This window comes from Meriones unguiculatus, chromosome 10 (genome assembly GCF_030254825.1).
Source record: "Meriones unguiculatus strain TT.TT164.6M chromosome 10, Bangor_MerUng_6.1, whole genome shotgun sequence".
In the NCBI taxonomy this organism is placed as follows: Eukaryota; Metazoa; Chordata; class Mammalia; order Rodentia; family Muridae; genus Meriones; species Meriones unguiculatus.
The window spans coordinates 8,487,663-8,505,796 of NC_083358.1; the positions used below are offsets into that span (position 1 = coordinate 8,487,663).

Below are 18,134 nucleotides of genomic sequence, written 5' to 3' on the forward strand. Positions count from 1 at the left end.
CCAGGCTGGCTGCAAACTTGCAGCAAGCCCCCTGTCTAGGCCTCTTGGAGTGTTGAGATTACAGGTGTGAGCCACCACACTCTGCTCGGTTGATGTCGCTAAAAAAAATGACGTGTGTGCTATGCCTCTGGAGGCCAGGGGAGGGCGTCGGATCCCCTGGAATTGGAGTAAGAAGCAGGCATGAGCTTTACCTGCATCCTCTTCTAGAATAGCAAGTGTTCTTAACTTCTCCCCTGGTGTCATTTTTCAGGCTACAATTTCAAACAGCAAAGCTTCCGTTGCTGTGGGCTTGGGAGTAGTTCTCCTGCGCGACTGGGACGGTGGAGTTCTCAAGAGGCTGCCCGTCAGTGAGGGGGCATCGCTGCTGAGAATTCTGGCGCTCCCCTGCACCCAGCCTCGAATTCCGGAGCTACGCCGCACCCAGCCTCGGCTGTGTCTGTGAGCAGCCTCAGAAAAGGCCCAGAAGGGCTGAAGGAAAGCTTTCCCACTCCTGGGGACAAGGCCGGTCGGCGTCTGCTTCTCTGTGTCAGACGCTCCACTAGCCAGCAGGATGGACTGCAGGAGGTAAGACGCTCAGCTTTTCCACCCTAGTTCTGGGGGGCTAGCCCCAGCTTAGGCTTTCTCCTCCCACATCCCTGCGGTGCTCCCCGTTCCTCTGCTGCCAGCTCCTCTAATCTGCTCCCAGCTGGGAGCCATCTTCTATCAACCCCCCTGCGCTTAGATCCCTGCTAGGCTCCCAGCCCCTCGGCCGCTTCCCAGCACCCCCTCACGCCCCAGGCACCGCCCTCCCAGAACCCGAGCGGCTGTCCCGAATACTCAGTTGCTCCTCCCTGCAGACTCAGGTTCTCCGCCCTCAGGCTCCGCCCACTCCATGTGAACTGCAACTCCATTGGTTGATCTCTGCCTCGGGCTCCACCTCTAAGTGGCCCTTCCCCAATTGGTGCTTGTGACCGTCCATCAGCGCTGTTGGTAGGGAATGGGCTGGGCGACCCAGGGAACCTTGCTGCCCTGGACGCACCGGAAGAAGCTCGGTCCCTGTGGGCTGTAGCTGGTGAGCCGGGGGGAGGAGACCCGGGCGAGGCTGGGGACAGTTCAAGGAGGGAAGTCCTGCTGGGTGGCCCGAGCAAGCCGCCAAGGAGCCTTCCCACAGTTAAGGCTACTGTCAGAGAAGCAGAGAGCGCCCGGGAAGGGTGAAGCTGGGCTCCGAAGGGGTCTGTGGGCTTACCTTGTTTTCCAAGACAAACCCAGCGGGGTTCCTTTCAGAGGGGAGCTCAAAACCAAGTTTAGGGGGAGACGCCCTGGCCTGCACCCCTGCGCGGGGCTGGGCTGGGCTGGAAGAAGGGCGGTCAGCCGCAGAGGCCTCAGTGGGCTCCAGGACTCAGCATGGGCTTGGTCAGGCTGTTCAGATTGCCCCAGGAACCAGGCAGAGGGTCATGATCCCTTGGAGGCCCTAATGGAAGAGCCCCGAGGCACACCCCAGCCTGCCACCAGCTTGGGGCTGTAAAGACTTGGCATTGTTATTCTTCAGGACAGACTCGGGGACCCCCTTTCTATCTTTCTATCATCGTGGGCCCAGCTGTGTCTGTCTTTGGCGGCCAGGAAGCACGAGCAGGTGTCCTGGATGGCTTCATTCAGCCTGATGCCCTAATGTTAAAGGTTCACCCACGCTTATTAAAGCGTGGCAAGGCAAACTCCACTTAGGCCGTGGAGACGTGACTTGGTGATGGGATTTCACAGCTGGGGAGAGGTTGCGCTCCTCTGGGAATGGATCACCTGGTTGGGGGAGGGCAAGGACCGTGATTAGCTACCGATGGTGCTGGTGTATTGAGGATGGGCTGTGGCTGAGACTGGATTGTTCAAGGACTCGCACAGGTGGGTTTAAGAGACATGAGATCTGGTCAGGCAAAGACCTGGCCCTTGATTGTACCCTGGTGGGAAAGCAGTCATGTGTCCATTGTTTTGGAACAAGTATTTGATGAGGCTACCCGTGCCCAGAGTGTGACTGCGGAACTCAGGCCCTGCTGTGTGGAGAATGGCCAGGGCTGTGACTGTGGGTGACCTTCGAGGGGCCCCTCCTGTTTGGTCCCTACCCTGTGTTCCCATCAAGCCATGGTTAGATGCACTGTGGTGGTCAGGGTCTCCCTGTGAGGCGTTCAGCAATGTCCCTGGCCTCTGCACAGTGACTGTGGAGCAACCTCCCGCCCTCACCCCCACTGCCACTTCTGAAAAGAAAAATGGCTCTGCTCCTCGCTAAGGCACAGGACAGTGGTCGTGGAGCTGGGTCCCTTTTTGTAACCTTCAGATTGGAGCCAGGAGACACACGCATGGCCTGGGGAAGGGCCGTGGGGGTCAGGTGTCAGGTTGCCATGGAGGACAAAGCAGGACAAGAGGAGGGATGGGCTCACCCCTGAGTGAGGACCACCAGGGAGGTCCTCAGAGGACGTGACCTCTGAGCGGAGTGAAGGAATTGGTTTACAGCACTTGGAGGAGTCTTGGGGTGCCTCCAAGCTTGTGGGCTGGAGGTCAGGATGGCACCGGATCGCTGCATCGTGAGTGGGAGGGGCTTCCCAGGAAAAGTGGCAAATGCTGAACAGTTGGAAAAAAGAGCTGGAGAAGGACAGTAAGGGTTGACGAGGAGGAAGGAATCCACCCTGCAAAGGTGATTCTGACATCTCATGATGCCTTTGGGGCCTGATTGGTGGGAGCCGCCACCAGCCAGCCTTGAGCCTCCATCCCTGACAGGAGGCTACATACCATGCCTTTAGTAGGCTTCTTCCTCCTCGATATATTTGTTTGTTTGTGTATATGAGTCCCCTATCTGCATGTTCACCTGCATGCCAGAAGGGGGCATCAGATCCCATTATAGATGGTTGTGAGCTACCATGACCATGTGGTTGCTGGGAATTGAACTCAGGACCTCTGGGAGAGAGATAATACTCTTAACTGCCGAGCCATTGCTCCAGTCCTCAGTAGGCTTCTTGAAGTCTGACACTTAGGTGAGATACAACTCTGTCAGAAGCCCTCAGGCCTTCTGATCCCTGCTTGCTTCTGGACTGACTGACTGACTGACTGACTGAGAAGGACGGGGCCTTACTATGGGAACCAGGCTGGCCTTGAACTCACTACCCCACCACAGCCCCCCAAAAGCCTGGATTACAGATATCACCACCAGGCTAGGAGTGGGACAAGCAGGAATGCTTTGAGGCATGAAGGCCAGCCTGCAGGGGGGAACTATTATGTGCCTGTGTGTTGTCAAAACATCTGTCATCTGCAGGAGAGTGCAGGGAGAAACAGATAAGGTTTTCAGTGACTTGGTAAATTCAAGCGCCCTTTGGTAAGAGGAAAAATAAAACCCCAAACACTTGTAGCCACAGGTGATATCCTGGAAAGGCCCAGGGCTATTGGGGTGTGCTCGGCCTTCAGCCCTTGGTGAGTTTTCTGTGTGTCAGCTGACAACCACCTTGCACTAAGGGCAGGGCAGGGCTCTCCCGAGGCGTGCAGACAGTCTGCAGCAGCAGACTCCCTCTGCAGGGCAAGGCCAGGCTGCACAGATGAGAGCAGGCAGCATGTTTGGATACACATGACCCGGTGTCTGTCTCTGCCCGTCTCCACGGCCACCAACCACTCTTCCTGATATGCCCAAGCCCTTCTCTACCCTCTTGCTTCTTGGGTAGAAGTTAAAATACTAAGTGTCTGGAAGTGGTACCTCACGCCTTTAATCCTAGCACTCAGGAGGCAGAGGCAGGTCTGAGTTCAAGGCCAGCCTGGTCTACAGAGGGAGTTCTAGGACAGCCAGGGCTACTCAGAGAAATCCTGTCTCAAAACAAACAAACAAACAAACAAACAAAAAACCCCAAAAGCCACTACACTGTCCCTTCCCTTGGAGTCTCTCCACTACCACCACTCAGGACAGCTTGGAGTCCATCCTGAGCCCTCCCCACAGCCTAGTCTACAGCTCTGACCCCAGGCCTAGGGCTGTGTTGGCATTTTCCATTGTAGATGGCCCAACCCTGCCTCAGAACACTTTGAAGTGGTCCCCACAGGGTTCCTGGTGGCCTGATGGCTTGAGTGAGCTGTAGAAGCCATCCGTTCCGCCCTGTGAGGTCCATTCTTCTGGCTGTCCCAGAGCATGCTCTTCTTTACTGTCCCCCTCCTGAGTGCAGGGCTCCATCCTTCCCCGAAACAACTCTGACTTTGCCCCATCTCTCCTCTCTGGAAGTCAGTGGCTGTTTAAAACTCGCCTGGGGAGACCGATAACCTGAGTCCCAGATGGCTGAGCTGCTTCGAAGGGTTGTGGTCCGCAGGGGTCTGCTCAGTGTGACAGCACAGGCCGTGTCCCTGGAGGGAAGGGCTTCAGCTGTGCTGCTGCCTGCTCTCAAGGGGAGGCCAGCCCAGTGCTTCGTGCCCTGAGTGTAGGCTGGAGCTGCCGCTGAGAGTGTTGTGTTGGCAGGGGGCGGGACTGGGTGAGCCCCCTCTCCTGTCTTTATGATCAGTGTTCCCATGAGCCCTTGGAGGGACATGTCTCCTGGGGGAGCTTAGTAGCATGGAAGCCTGTCAAGAGCAGGGCCCCAGCTCCCCAAAAGACAGCAAAGATGTGGAGAGAGTGGGGCCTTTTGCTGGTCTGGTGGGAATGTAAATTGGAGAACAAGATGGCAGCTCCTTAAAACATCAAAGTTCCACTCTCCTGTGTCTGAGACTTGAGCATGTGGGGAGGGGCTCAAGTGCAAGGGACTGCAGCAACCATCTCTAATAGCCCCATAGTAGAAGTAGCCCAGATGCTTGCCAGTTAGTGATTGGTGAACAAAATGTGGTACGTCCATACAGTGGCATGTTATTCAGCCACGAAAAGGAGTAAGGTATTGCTAAGTGCTAAAACATCACCATGTAGCCCGGGCTGGCCTCAAGCTCACAGCCACCATTACCTCCTCTGCTTCAGTCTCCCATAGGTTAGGATTATGGGCAGTGCTACCACACCAGGCCAAGCAGTGTGCTTCTAGAAGGAATCCAGGCTGCTTCAGTTGACTCGAGGGATCAGAATGGGGCCCCTGTACTTCACTGTGTCAGCTGCTAATTTTTACCCCAACAAATGAAAATGTCCATCAAGAGTGTTTAAGTTGCGTCTTACAGTAAGTGGTCATTCACTGACCGTGGTCTTTCAATATTTCTGTGACTCTCATGTTGGGGTTTTTCTCTCTTTCTGGTCTGCAGAGAGTTCCAGCAAGCAGGCAAGATGGGGAATGCTAAGAGCCATTCGAGTCCGAAGACGCGCTCAAGGTTCTTGCCTGAGGAGCAGGCTGAGGTGGACAGGCTGTTTGACGCCCTGACAGCTAATAAAGGCGGCTCGGCATCGGGGACATTCTCTCTGGAGGCACTGAAGGCAAGAGCGACCATGTGGAGGGGATTTAGGGTCTGCAGTTGTGCCAAGCACCAAAAAGCCGATTTTTGGTGAAGGGTCCTTGGTTGTTTTTTTTGTTTTGTTTTTGTTTTTTTTGGCATCGTGGGCTCTGTGACTACACTGCTCTGTCCTTAAGGGTGAAAACTCGCCATGGGCCATGTACAAACAACACCCCTACCCCGTTTTTTTGAGACAGAGTCTTGGCGTATGCCAACACTGGCCTAGCCTGGAACCCATTGTATAGCCCAGGGTGGCCTTGGATGGATAGTGATTCTCCCCTCTTAGCCCTCTGAGTGCTGGGCTCAGTGTGAAAGTGTGAAAGCACAGTGTCTTATTATATGAACCAGAGCGAGGGCCTGGGACCCAGGTATGGGGACCTGCCCCTGGGCCCCACATTCAGGAGGCTGACCAAAAAAACGGCTGCTGAAAATTTGATCCTGGGCTATAGGGAGGCTTTGTCTCAGAAAACAGGAAGAAGGGTCAGAGGGAAAGATGGAGGGAAGGAGAGCGGGAGAGGGAGGGGGAGAAAGGAGGAGAGAGGGGACTTGGAATGGACTGTCACTGGGCCGTTCAGCACATTTCTAACTTGTCACAACTTGAGAGGAAGAACAGCTTCCTCCTCCTGGGTGGTCTAGAGCCACGCTTGACGCCTCAGCTTTCTGTCACCTATAGAATGTGACCCTGACATCGGGGAATGTCACAGCACTTCTCGCCTAGTGCCAAAGTCTCATTGTAAGAAGTGAGAAGTGGCTATGCCCTCAGGGTGAGCATCCTTGAGCAGGTGTGCCCTTGCCCCTTAAGACATGGACACAAGCAAGTATCAGCTTACCCCGGAGGCCCGGGACTGGGTACAGTGTGCAAAGCCATTCTAAAGGCTCAGCTTCCAGAGCAGCGATTCTCAACCCGTGGATTGTGACCCCCCTGGAGCCAACCACTTCTTTCACAGGGTTGCCTAAGACCATCAGAAAACAGATGTTTACATTATTATTTGTAACAGTAACAAAATTACAGTTATGAAGGAACAACATAATTTCAAGGTTGGGGTCAGCACAATGGAGGAACTGCATCAAAGGGGTCGCAGCATCAGGAAGGTTGAGAACCGCTGTTCTGGAGCATGGCAGAAGATAACTGATGGGCCTTGAGGGACCCACAGTCACGTGTTGCAGGATATTTGATCACACTGTGAATCCAGAGATTGTGTTATTTCCTGAAAGAACCTGTTACTAGTTGTGGTGTGGCTCAGCCCTTAGCATACACCTTTAATCCCTCTGGCTGGAATATACAGACATGCCCTTGTACAAACCTTTAATCCCAAACAATGAAGGCGAGGTCAGTTTGTGGAAAGAAGAACCCATGTTTGAAAGTGATATCTAATTGAGTGGCAGAAAAAGTGACGAATCACAGAAGGATTTGACAGAATAGGAAATGCCCAACTCTCCCAAGAACAGCACAGGAAAGGGAGGCTAGTTAGAGCAGAGTAGGAAGAGAAGAGGCAGTTTTACCGGTAGAGTTTTATAGAAACAGGTTGAAGAGAAAATGAACGAGATGCAGGTGAAGACAGAATGAACTAGAGAATGAGAAGGAGCCAGGAGATTAGAACAGATTGCTGGGGTTAGTTTGAGGCCATGCAGAGCAATGTAGAGGCCGAGAAAGAAACCAGATTGAATAAGTAAACTGGGAGAGGAGTCAACAACAGCTGAGTTGGACCAGCCAGGCAGAGCTCAAAAAGAGCTAAAAAGGATGAGCTTATTCAGCACTAAGTCTCAGAGGCTGAAAACATCCTAGGCCTAGAGTAGAGTGTAGAGAGGCTAGAAGCTTCCAGGACTAGGCCTAGGTTAGCAGATGGAGTCAGAAAGCCTCCAAGAGGACAATTACATCGGGCAAATAAAAGTTACATTTACAACTACGTTCAGCCAACCAGCTGCTCCAGAAGTTACCAGAGCCCCAGATTTGGTGTCTGTGCATAAGTGTATGTGTGCATGCATATATGTGGGTGACTCAGATGCAGCTAGGCCCAGCATACTGTATGCATGTAGTTGCAACAGACAGATCAACCATGTATGAGGGAGGAGCCTGGCAGCAAATGCAGCATTCAGAAGGGACAAGCTGCTGGTGTCCTGACCCTGCTCTGCCGGACACCTGTGACTGTGAGAAACACTCTCTTTCCACTTCATCACCACATCAGGTGTGATGCTCCAGCCATTTGTAGAACATTAAGGTCTTAAGAGTTGGTCGGTCTGATGGGTGGTGTTGCAGCTCAGTGGGAGAATAATCACTTGGCAATTGTGTGGCTCTGGGTCCCCTCTGCATCAATGCAAAGGGACACAAGGAGTGAAAATAGTTTAAAACATGGAAGGAATAAGAGCCAGCTAATACATAGTGGCCCAGTGTAGAGATCACACCAGCTCCCCACAGACATGGCCCACGTGTTCATGAGCTCAGACCGGTGCTGCGGCTACGGGAATCTGTGGATATGGTCCCCAAGCGGCGTGAGTAGCAGAGGCAGGAAGGCGATGTCTGGCCTGGAGAGACTGGAGTGTGAGGGGTGGGCTGTGACTATACTGGCAGTCCCTGATGCCCATGGTGAGCTGGAGTGCTTTGGTTCTTTCCTGGTTTACGAGTTTCTTTTGGTTTTGCAAGACAGGGTTTTTCTGTGTAGTCCTGCCTGTCCTGGAACTTGATCTGTAGACCAGGCTGGTCTTGAACTCTCAAAGATCTGCCTGCCCCTGCCTGGAGCGCTGTGACCAAAGGTGTGCAATGCCATCGCCCAGCTTATTTTACCTCACACTGCAGATCAAACCCTGGATCTTCCACGCGGCAGCGAGCCCTCTAGCACTGAGCTCCACCCCAGCCTGAGCCAGTACACTTCTCTGGTTGGGGGAGATGGTACCATGGGGTCACAGGCAGGTCATGCAGCCACAGGCAGCATCTGTGGGACAGTGGTTGGCCTTGTCCTCAGCTTGTTTCCAATGAACCCTGCCTGACCCTCTCTTCTGTTTGTCCCCGACAGAGCCATGTCAAGGAGGATCTCCCCCAGGCGATGGTCACCAGACTATATAATGGCATGTGGAGGGTCAAGGCGACCCAGAAGGCACACGGGAACCAGGGGAGCCAGGGGAATGTTTCCCGGGAGCAGTTCACAGAGTTCCTGTCCCATCTGTTGAAAGGCAGCTTCGAGGAGAAGGGCCATATGGTTATCCAAATGCTCTCAGCTACAGAGAGTACTGTGAAGGCCAGAGACATCCAGAAGGTAGATGCTGGTGTCCAGGGGTGGGGGATCTGGGACAGCCAGCGGCTTAGGTGAATGCAGCGTCATGGTGCTGACCAGCCTCAGGATGCTGAGCCCACAGGATTGCAAGATGTATTTATTTATTACATATACAGTTTTCCACCTGCACGTAGGCTTGCATGCCAGAAGAGGTTACCAGATCTCATTATAGACGGTGTGGTTGCTGGGAACTGCGCTCAGGACCTCTGGAAGAACAGCCAGTGCTCTTAACCTCTGAGCCATCTGTCCAGCCCGATTCAGAACTCTTGAACTAGGACTTTGGCAAGCTTCTAGGTAGGCTAAGTGTTACCAGTGAAATGAAAGCCAGGCCTGGCGTCAGAGGGCTGAAGGCCAGCCTGGCCACCTTGGTAAGACCCTGTGTCAAAATTCTACAAAAAGGGGAGCCAGGAATGTATCCTCACCTGGTGGGATGTTGGCCTAACATCCACCTGGCCCACCATCCCATCCCCAGCAGCTTTAAAAACCGGTATAGTGGCCCTCATCTGTAAAACCAGCACTTGGCAGGGAGAGGCAGGGTGATCAAGAGTTCAAGGTCATCCTCAGCTACATAGCAAGTTTGGTGCCAGTCCTGGCTATGTGAAGTGCTAAAAAAAAAAAAAAAAGAATGCGTAGATAGGATGGCTCAGAGATTAAGAACACTGGCTGCTCTTCCAGAAGACCCAGGTTCAATTCCCAGCACCCACATGGCAGCTCACAACTGTTTGTAGCTCCAATTCCAGGGGACCAGGCACCTTAACAGACATACATGCGGGAAAAACACCAATGCACATAGAATAAACACGAATCTTAAAAAAACGAAATGAACACGTGAATGGCCACACAAGGCGGGCGATGCCCACACTGGTCCATTTCGATTGACGCTAAGAAGATAACTGTCACTGTCCTCACCGTGACGTGCTGGGAGTAAGTCAGGGAGGGCTTGGCTCTAACAGTGACGTATCTCCCAGTTCGCAGAGGACCTGGTGGCCTCCTTGGTGCATGTGCTGATCCACTGGCCTGAGCTTCGAGGCTGGACTTGGAAGAAATCCACGGTGTGCCCCGAAAGTATGCAGGCCATGGCTGCCCAGCTGCTCTCAGAGATGAAGTTTCAAGGCAAGTGCGGGACTGTCCTCTGTCGGTGTTAATTTAAAGTCACGGGCTATAGTTATTACGTTGCTATATCTAACCCGCTATCACAATCAGCTTAAGACACAGAAGCCTGATAGATTTTAGAATAGCCTTATCTTCCTGGGGCACTAAACTCCCTTTGCCTCCCAGCCCCCCACCCCAGGCCAGCTCTAATAATTTCTACCTGGCTACATCCCATCCATAATTCCGTAAACACTTGTTTATTCTCTCATCTGGGCCGCTTCCTGTGCTGAGGTCAGAGGGACACAGCTGGGGGTCTGAGCTCATGCCTTCAGCTTTGCTTGACAGCGTTTTACCAAGCCAGAGATCCCCGCTGCCCTGAATTCCTAGTTTCTTTAGCAAGGTTTAGATAATTAATTTGAGGTCTCCTTTCTTCAATGTAGGTGTTGATAGCTGTAAAGTTTCCTCCTGAACAATCCTTCAGCTGCATCCCAGAGGCTGCCATGTGCTGCTTTGGTTTTTATCCGTCGTAGTAGGGTTTTTTTCTTTTCCTTTCTTTCTTTCTTTTGCTTTTTCAAGACAGGGTTCCTCTGTGTAGTCTTGGCTCTCCTGGGCTTGCTTTGTAGTCCAGGCTGACCTGGAACTCACAATGATCCTCCTACCTCTGCCTCTCAAGTGCTGGGATTAAAGGTGTGTGCCCTCATGACAGGCCCATCTAGTGTTTTAAGATGTTTATGGATTCAGTTTTATTTGTGTGTGCACATATGTGTGGGTGCCTGTAGATGCCACGGACTGACCCAGCCGGGTCCCACAACCTTGGGAGAATCAGGGGTTTTGGATATCAGGTTAGACACAGGTAGGCAAATGACAGAGGCCACACCGAAGAGTGTTTGATTCTGCTGCAATTTTACTGAAGTCAGGCTAATAATTTTATAATAATTACATAAGGAAACACCTTAAAGTTGGCATACTTCCCAGAACACTTAGATTTTTACCAAGAATACAAAGTTTACATTTTAACTCAAAAGTGTAGCCAAACATAAAGTAGTACCCACAAGAAATCTTGGCCCAAAAACTTTTTGATCAAAGCAAACAAAGGACAAAAAAACCTCAAACTGCAGTTTCATTATTGCTAACCAGTGAAGAGGAAAGTCAGGAAGTTAAGTCAGATACCTGCCAAAATCTTTCTCTGCATCAAAGTCTAAATACACCTGTGTTAACCGTCCTCCCATATGTCTTGCTAAAGATTTATAATCTTCCTTAGAAACAGGAGGCCAAAGGGAGGCATGCTCGAGCCAGCTGTACTTTCCTATGCTCTCTTTTCCTAAGGAGGAGCCCATTATTTTTTCACTATTCTTGTAATGCTCTTTAATACTAAATCTGATTCATTACTTCTCTTAAAATTATTTTTCTTCCATTCTATTCTTGTTAAAGCTTTTAGTAATCTATCAAAAATGTTTCCTTGAATAGTTAATTGTGCTGTTCCAAGAATCATAGAGAAAAATCAAAAGGCTCGTTAATCCAACCCCACAACCGCAACCGAGAAAGCGTAGAAATCTCAGAATATGTCTTTTTAGCTTAGGTGGTGGTGGTGGGGTACACTTGCCAGGGACCTCCAGGGAGCGTATTCCCGAAGAAAACGTATCTCCCATCTAGTAGCACAATCTATTGATATGCTACACTGACGACGCTGGAGTGGGTGTAGCATGTAGAGGCAAGAAGAGGGTGTCAGATCCTCTGGAGCAGGAGTTCCAGGCACTTGAGACACTGGTGTTGGAGATCCAACCTTACCACAGGGTGCAGTGGCGCATGCCTTTAGTCCCAGCAGTTGGGAGGCAAAGGCAGTCGGATCTTTTGAGGTCAAGGCCAACCTGGTTTATAGAGTGAGCTCTAGGATGGCCAGACCTACACAGAGAAACCCTGTCTCCAAAACAAAACAAAATAAAATAAATCCAACCTTGCTGAGTTCACAGCTGGGTTCTACTCCCTGGGATTCCGAGGTGTGAACTGAGCCTTCCGTCTCTTTCTGCGAGTTCAACTATGTATGTTCCTCCTGTCTCCATGGCAGCTTAGTAGGGTCTAGCATAACCTCCACTTTAAACCCAGTGACCCCGAATTCAAGATCCAGGGGTGCCCTACAGGTTACCCTGTCACCTCCACTCTTTGGAGTTAGGTAACGGAGAGCTACACTGGGTATTTTTGGAAAGAGATGTGGTTAGTAGTTGGTAAAACCTGCCTTTCCCAGGCAAGCCAGTGGTGCTCCATGAGCCATAGCCCATCCTGCCAGGGAACAGTACAGGTCTCCAGCCTTCTGCTGACCTTTGGGGCCAAAGTCCTTGGTTGGGTGTGGTCACTGGAGCTGTGGGGTTCCCAGGCTGGCCTTCCTTGTAAAGGCCTCCTGTCATCACAGTCTTCCAGAGGGCAGTTTGAGGAGAGGAAAAACCGGAGGTCAAGCTGTTCAAATCTGTACCAGCCAATGAAACAGGCCAGCCCACAAGATGTCAGATTTTCTAGTGGTCACATTAAAATAGTACAAAGGTTGGCCTGAGGCTGTGCCTCAGTCAGTAGTGCCTGGTGTGCACAAAGCCCTGGCTTCAAGCCCGGGCACTGCATAAATCAGCTGTGGCACGCATGTGTAATCTCAGCATGTGGTAGGTGGAGCCAAGAGGGATGAGAGTTCAAGGCCATCCTCAGTATAGTGAGCTTGAGGTCAGCCTGGATTACATGAGACCCTTTCTCCAACAAGAACAAAATTATACAAAGAAACAGACGTGAGTTTTGCTAATATATCCAAAATATGCTTCCAATATAACATGAATATTGCGTTATTTCACAGTAAGTCGTCATAGCGGCTGTTTAAAATTAGGAGTGCTCAATAGATCTATGACATGCCTCAGCTCGGACGAGCCACCTCCCAGTGACTTATGGCTTTTAGCTTGGTCTTTGCAGGCTTGGACAGTGGCCGTAAGGTGACACAATGGGCTCAGTAATGCCAATCCCCTCTTTCCTTAGATGGCCACAAGTTTCTGGGCCCTCAGTCCCTGGACCAGGTCTGCGACCAAGCCATGATCCAGGACTGGGTGTTCCACGTGCCCCATGTGGGCATGTTTCTGAGTGTGGTCGTCCACAGGGGCCTTCGCCTCCTGAGCTCATCCTTTGACCTCTCCACACTGGTCCCCGAGTGCCACGTGGACCGAGGGAGGCCGTTTGAGAGCATCCTGGACGTGCTGGCCGTCATCTACCTCAACTCCCACCTGGAGGCCGAGCACCGGCGTGTCTGGCGCCTGCTGTTCTCCACACAGCTCCACGGGCAGAGCTTCTCCCAGCTGTGCAGCCGCATCACGCACCAGGGGCCCTGCCTGCTCGTCCTCCAGGACAAGGACGGCTGCGTCTTCGGTGGCTTCGCCTCCTGCTCTTGGGAGGTTAAGCCTCAGTTCCAAGGTAAGACTCCCAGGCGGCAGGGGGTACTATGCCGGGCAGTGTTAACTCCCTGGGAAGGGATTAGGCTCGGCCAGAACAGGCCTTTAATAGAAGTGGGAAGATCCTGCCCGTTGGTGGTGGTGCCATTTTGTGGGGGGGGGGCTAAGCTGTATAAGAGTAATGAGAGTAATGGCTTGAGAGCCAGTGGGCACTGTGGATGCCGTCCCTCTCTGTGGTTGTGGTTCGCCCAGCTGCTTGAGTCCTTGCCTTGACTTCCCCAAAATGATGAGCCATAACCTGGAGTTAGTTATGAGACAAATAATCCCCAATCCCCGTGTTGCTTGTTGCCCGGGTCTTATCGGAGCCACTGACGTGAAGCTTAGGATACTGATCTTTGTTGCCATGACCAACTACCTGCCAAGAGGCTGTGTCATGGCTCAGGGTTTGCAGGGTTACAGGTCATCATGGTGGACGAGGCAGCGAGAGCAGGTGCCAGCTGCTCGCCTACATCTTGGTGGGTTAAGGAGCATTGTAGTGGGGCCGGAGAGATGCTCAGAAGTTAGAGCCCTGGTTTGAGTCCCCGCACTTACATGGCGGCTCCCAGCTGCCTAGCTCCAGTTCCAGGGGATCTGATGTCCTCTTCTGGCCCCAGGGTCGCTATGCACACATGTGATGCATATACATACGTGTAGGCACAACACGGGTACACACATTTTGTGGGGGGCAGGACAGAAGTAACCTGTGAGTCTCTGCAGCAACCCTCCTCCTCTGCCTAGAGGTTCCATAGTGACCCCCAGACAGCCCCATGTGTTCAGACAAGCGAGCCCACGGGGGACATTTCACACTTGAATCATGGCAGTGACCTAAACCTGAGGGCTTGAAGTCACCTTGGGAGGGCTGGGGAGATGGCACGTTTGCACACACACACACGCCTGGCTCCTACGCTGTGGTAGGACTATCATGCTTCTTCTGGCATCACAGACTCCTTCTTTGGTCCTGGAAAGGGGAGGGGGGAGTCAACCCTGACTCAGATGTCACGTGTCACCAGACAGATGCTCAGGATGGGGTGAGCCACCTCTTCACGGGGTGCATATGCTTGCTGCACTGCCCGCTACCGACCGTGGCGGCCTGGCGTGCCCCTCCCCCTTCTGCTTTTATGGCAGAAGCGCCATGTGTAACCGGGTCAGCTGTACCCTTCCTTCACTGCCCTCCCAGGAGCTGTCCCCACAGAGGACCCGCTTCCTGTGCCCACACACAGCCAGCTTTCACTCAAGGTGCCATCATGGTGCCTCAGTACTTCCTTCTCTTCCTCCTGCAAATCCAGCTCTGGAGGCCGGGGCAAGGGGAGGGAGGGGTCGTGCCAGGTGTGTGCAGGTGGTACTGCCATCCCCAGAGAGCTCCTGGTCAGGCTGATGGCCACAGGCCTGGGAGGGAAAAGGTCGGTTTGTTGAGGCTTGCTGCATGCGTGTGCTGTTTGCCCTGTTGTCCTAGGAAGCGGTTGCCCTGAACCCCACTAGAGACTCCGGGTCAGGCTGAGCTTGCCACCTCACTGTACCCCTACAGGCTCCACTCGAGGGTTGAGTGAGGTCTCAGACGAAACCCACTTCCTCCGGAGCCTTTGCTGCAGGACTCGGTGCTTTTGAGACAGGCAGGCTTGGCTCTGGTGCAGAGGGCGCTTTCCAGACCCCCATGTGCTCTGTGGCTTGAGCCTGGTGCACCGCAGATGGTCCACACTGACAATGGGATGTGGTGGTGGAGCTCTTGGGTTCAACTCTTGTCGCCTGGTCTGCAGATGGCCACACTGTCTATTCACTGTCATCAGATCGTTGAGCCTTCAGCCTCTCCTCCTGAGTTCCTAGACATCCATAAGGCTTGTCCTGTGTGGGGTCTGGGGCCTGCCCTCTCATCACCACTCCATACCTCCCTCTGAAGATGCGCAAGATCTTAGTTGCTCCATCCTGAGGCGCAGCCTGTTGGTGTTGGCAGTTCTTGGTGTCAGGTTCTGAGGCAGTGACTGTTTTCCTTGGCTCTCCGTCACTTCCAGGGGACAGCAAGTGTTTCCTGTTCTCCGTCCTCCCCAGCATGGCCACGTACATGCACACGGGTTACAATGACCACTTCATGTACTTGAATCAGGGACAGCAGACCATGCCCAACGGACTGGTAAGCAGGAGGGGGAGGGGTGTCCCACCAGCCAGGTGCAAGAGCGTTCTGTCCCCCTGCGGCATGTGCTGAGAGCCAATGCCAGATCACATCTTCCTTCGCAATAGCCATGCCTTTGCCGGATTTCCCCCTGGTCTGTGTGCAAACAGTCCAGCCGTTTCCCTGGGCCCCAGTGCCCGGGGCCTCTGGGCACTGGGTCTAGTTAGTGATAACTTCATGACACAGAAAATGGGCTCTATGTGGTGGCCATTTTCTTGCCTGTTGCTAGCCACAGGAATAAGAGGAGAGGAGGGGAGAGGAGGGGAGGGGAGGAGAGAAGAAATGAATGGGGAAGGTAGAGGGGAGAAGAGGCAGGTGAGCAATGACAGATGCTCATAAGGATGTTTGGCATGGGTGAGAGCCATCCAACCTGCTGGCCTCCCCCGCCCCCCATGCTTCTTGATGAGTCTTCTGGGAAGGCCCAGCTCTGTGCTTGCTGAGCTGAGAGCCAAGGCTGCCAGCTAGAGAGGGTCAGGGTTTCCCTCCCAAGTGGCTGCCAAAGTGAGTGGGAGGGACATGGTTGGGTTCCCAGGACACCAGAGTTGAGGCACGGGACCCCTCCAAGAGTAGGCCTGGCTGTCAGCTTCAGGAGTAGCCTCAGTATCCACAGAACCATTAGTCATTAGGCTCAGACCCCCACAGTTCAAGATGGAAGCAGGTGGTCACCACATGTACCCCAGGCCCACCAGGGACAAGAGGGTGTGACAGAGGCAACCTTGGGACAAAGCTGTCCGGGAGGCCGGGTTACAGCGGGCTTGAGCCTGGCAGTGGGAAAAGCATTTGAGTTGCCGCTCCCAGCCTGCCACCTTTTCTGAGGGAGAGTTCCTGGGCGGAGGTCGGTTTCCCGTGGGGACAGGACACAGGGGTCCCTGTGCTTTAGCTCATCCCCGAGTGCTGCCTAGGACACCCAGGGGGTCTGCAGATTTTCTAGCCTGCTGTCCCTGTGTGTAGCCTTGCAGAGAGCTGTGGGGTGTAGTTCGCTGGGGTCCATAACCACTTAGCAACTGGGAAAATGATTATAATCACAACCCAGCCAAAGAAAACTGCTCGCCACGTTCCTGCTTTCCCCGTGTCACAGGCTGGTTCCACTCCCACCCTCTCTTTTTGAGACAAGGTCTTTTAGACAGGCTAGCCTGGAACTGTCTGTAGCTCAGGCTAGTCAAGAACTCAGGCTCCTCCCGGTTCTCTGGAGCGATGAAGCTCATTGTTTCTGAAGTTCTGGACCTGCCAATGGCTGCGACACGGTTGCCTGCCCCACTTGCTCTGCAGGGCATGGGCGGGCAGCACCATTACTTTGGGCTTTGGGTGGCCGCCGACTTCGGGAAAGGACACAGCAAGGCCAAGCCTGCATGCACCACCTACAACAGTCCACAGCTGTCTGCCCAGGAGGAATTCCAGTTTGACAAGATGGAGGTGTGGGGACTTGGCAACCTCTCAGAGACCCATCTGGTGAGTTTTCCATGGCCGTGACCTCATGCAGAGCCACGGCCTTTCTGCTGCTTACTCTTCACTCTGCCCGCTTCTCCACCCAGGGACAGCTTGTCCTCCAGCTGTGGGCTGTGCCAGGATGCATGCAGCAGAGTGGAGTGTGGGTTTCCCTCAGAGAGGGGGACCTCCCTAAGCTCTGCACCCAGCCCAGCTAGCCGGCCCACCCTACCTGCGTGCAAGAACAGCGGGTTTCTGCATGACCCTGGCAATTGCATCCCAGCCGGGGAGACTTCAGGGTACCCGTGCCACCTGGCCTCCTGTGGCTCCAGTCTGATAAGCCAACCGCTGGGAGGGAGTCACTGTGAGGTCTAGGTTGGTGGGAGCTGATATCTCTTCCTGTTCATCCTGAACATACCCACTCCCTTTCTTCCCAAGGCCAAGAACAAGAAGAGCATCCTTGACTCAAATCCTGAAGCCCAGATCATGCTGGAGGCCAGTGGACGGACCCGTCACAGTGAGGGACTGCGGGAAATCCATGATGATGGTGATGACTGAAGCTCCTGGACAGTGGACTTCCTGGAGCACCAGCGGAGACTTCCCCAGGGATGCACAAAGCACCCCGGTTCCTCACTGCTGGGTCAAGCAGAGCTCTCCAGACCATCCGCTCTCACTCTGGCTTAGCTTTAACTCAGAGCTACGTGGTCACACCCAACTCTATCATGGACATACTTAATCCGAACACAGCCATGCCAAGAAAAATCCCTCTGAAGCCATAATTGATGGGTGTCTTCCCCCAGGGACCCTGAGTGTAGGTTAGAACCTTGGCCTTATACTTTTTTTTTTTTTTTTTTTTTTTTTTGTCAATGGCATCTTAAGACAAAGAAGACAGTTGTAGACTTTAAGATGGACTCCAGCGATCCTGAAAGACTGATGATTACTCAGGTGGGCAGCTGCCCATCACACCTTGAGCCATCACTGTCCAGTTTCATCCACTCCAAAGAACTGTGAGCCTGTCTGTGAGACCTCTACCTCTTCCGTTGTTTGCCTTTTGCTGTAAATGTCAACCTTTATAGATCTGATAAAGGTTCTACCTTTGATGATACAACTTGTTCCAATTAACAGCCATAGTACAGCCGGCTGTATGCATTTCTCCTATTCTGCATTTTTGCCCAGGAGGCTCCTGGAATACTCCATGTACCAATCTTGAGCACGGCAGAAAGGTCCGAGGCTAGCACCTTTTAAATACCGGTGCCATTCCTGTGCTTGCTGGAGGGCATGTGGTGCTGACAAGAGCTGGGCCATTTTGGTTTTCTTGGTAAGAAGCCTGTTGTC

General features: G+C 53.0%; 1 protein-coding gene across 4 annotated transcripts; it reads left to right on the forward strand.

The window, feature by feature from the left end:
• Nucleotides 1-214: 214 nt before the first annotated feature.
• On the forward strand, nucleotides 215-17,502 carry Meak7 (MTOR associated protein, eak-7 homolog). 4 transcript variants are annotated; one of them, XM_060391884.1, is made up of 8 exons: nucleotides 215-564; nucleotides 5,209-5,377; nucleotides 8,406-8,645; nucleotides 9,632-9,776; nucleotides 12,765-13,193; nucleotides 15,217-15,335; nucleotides 16,644-16,823; nucleotides 17,238-17,502. In XM_060391884.1, exons 1-8 carry the CDS (start codon nucleotides 551-553, stop codon nucleotides 17,355-17,357), a joined length of 1,416 nt encoding a protein of 471 aa, XP_060247867.1. In that variant the 5' UTR covers nucleotides 215-550; the 3' UTR covers nucleotides 17,358-17,502. The 4 variants fall into 4 exon arrangements, with proteins under 4 accessions (XP_060247867.1, XP_021510135.1, XP_060247868.1 ...); XM_021654460.2 differs by lacking the exon at nucleotides 215-564 and adding an exon at nucleotides 948-1,051; XM_060391885.1 differs by lacking the exon at nucleotides 215-564 and adding an exon at nucleotides 1,071-1,211.
• Nucleotides 17,503-18,134: the final 632 nt, after the last annotated feature.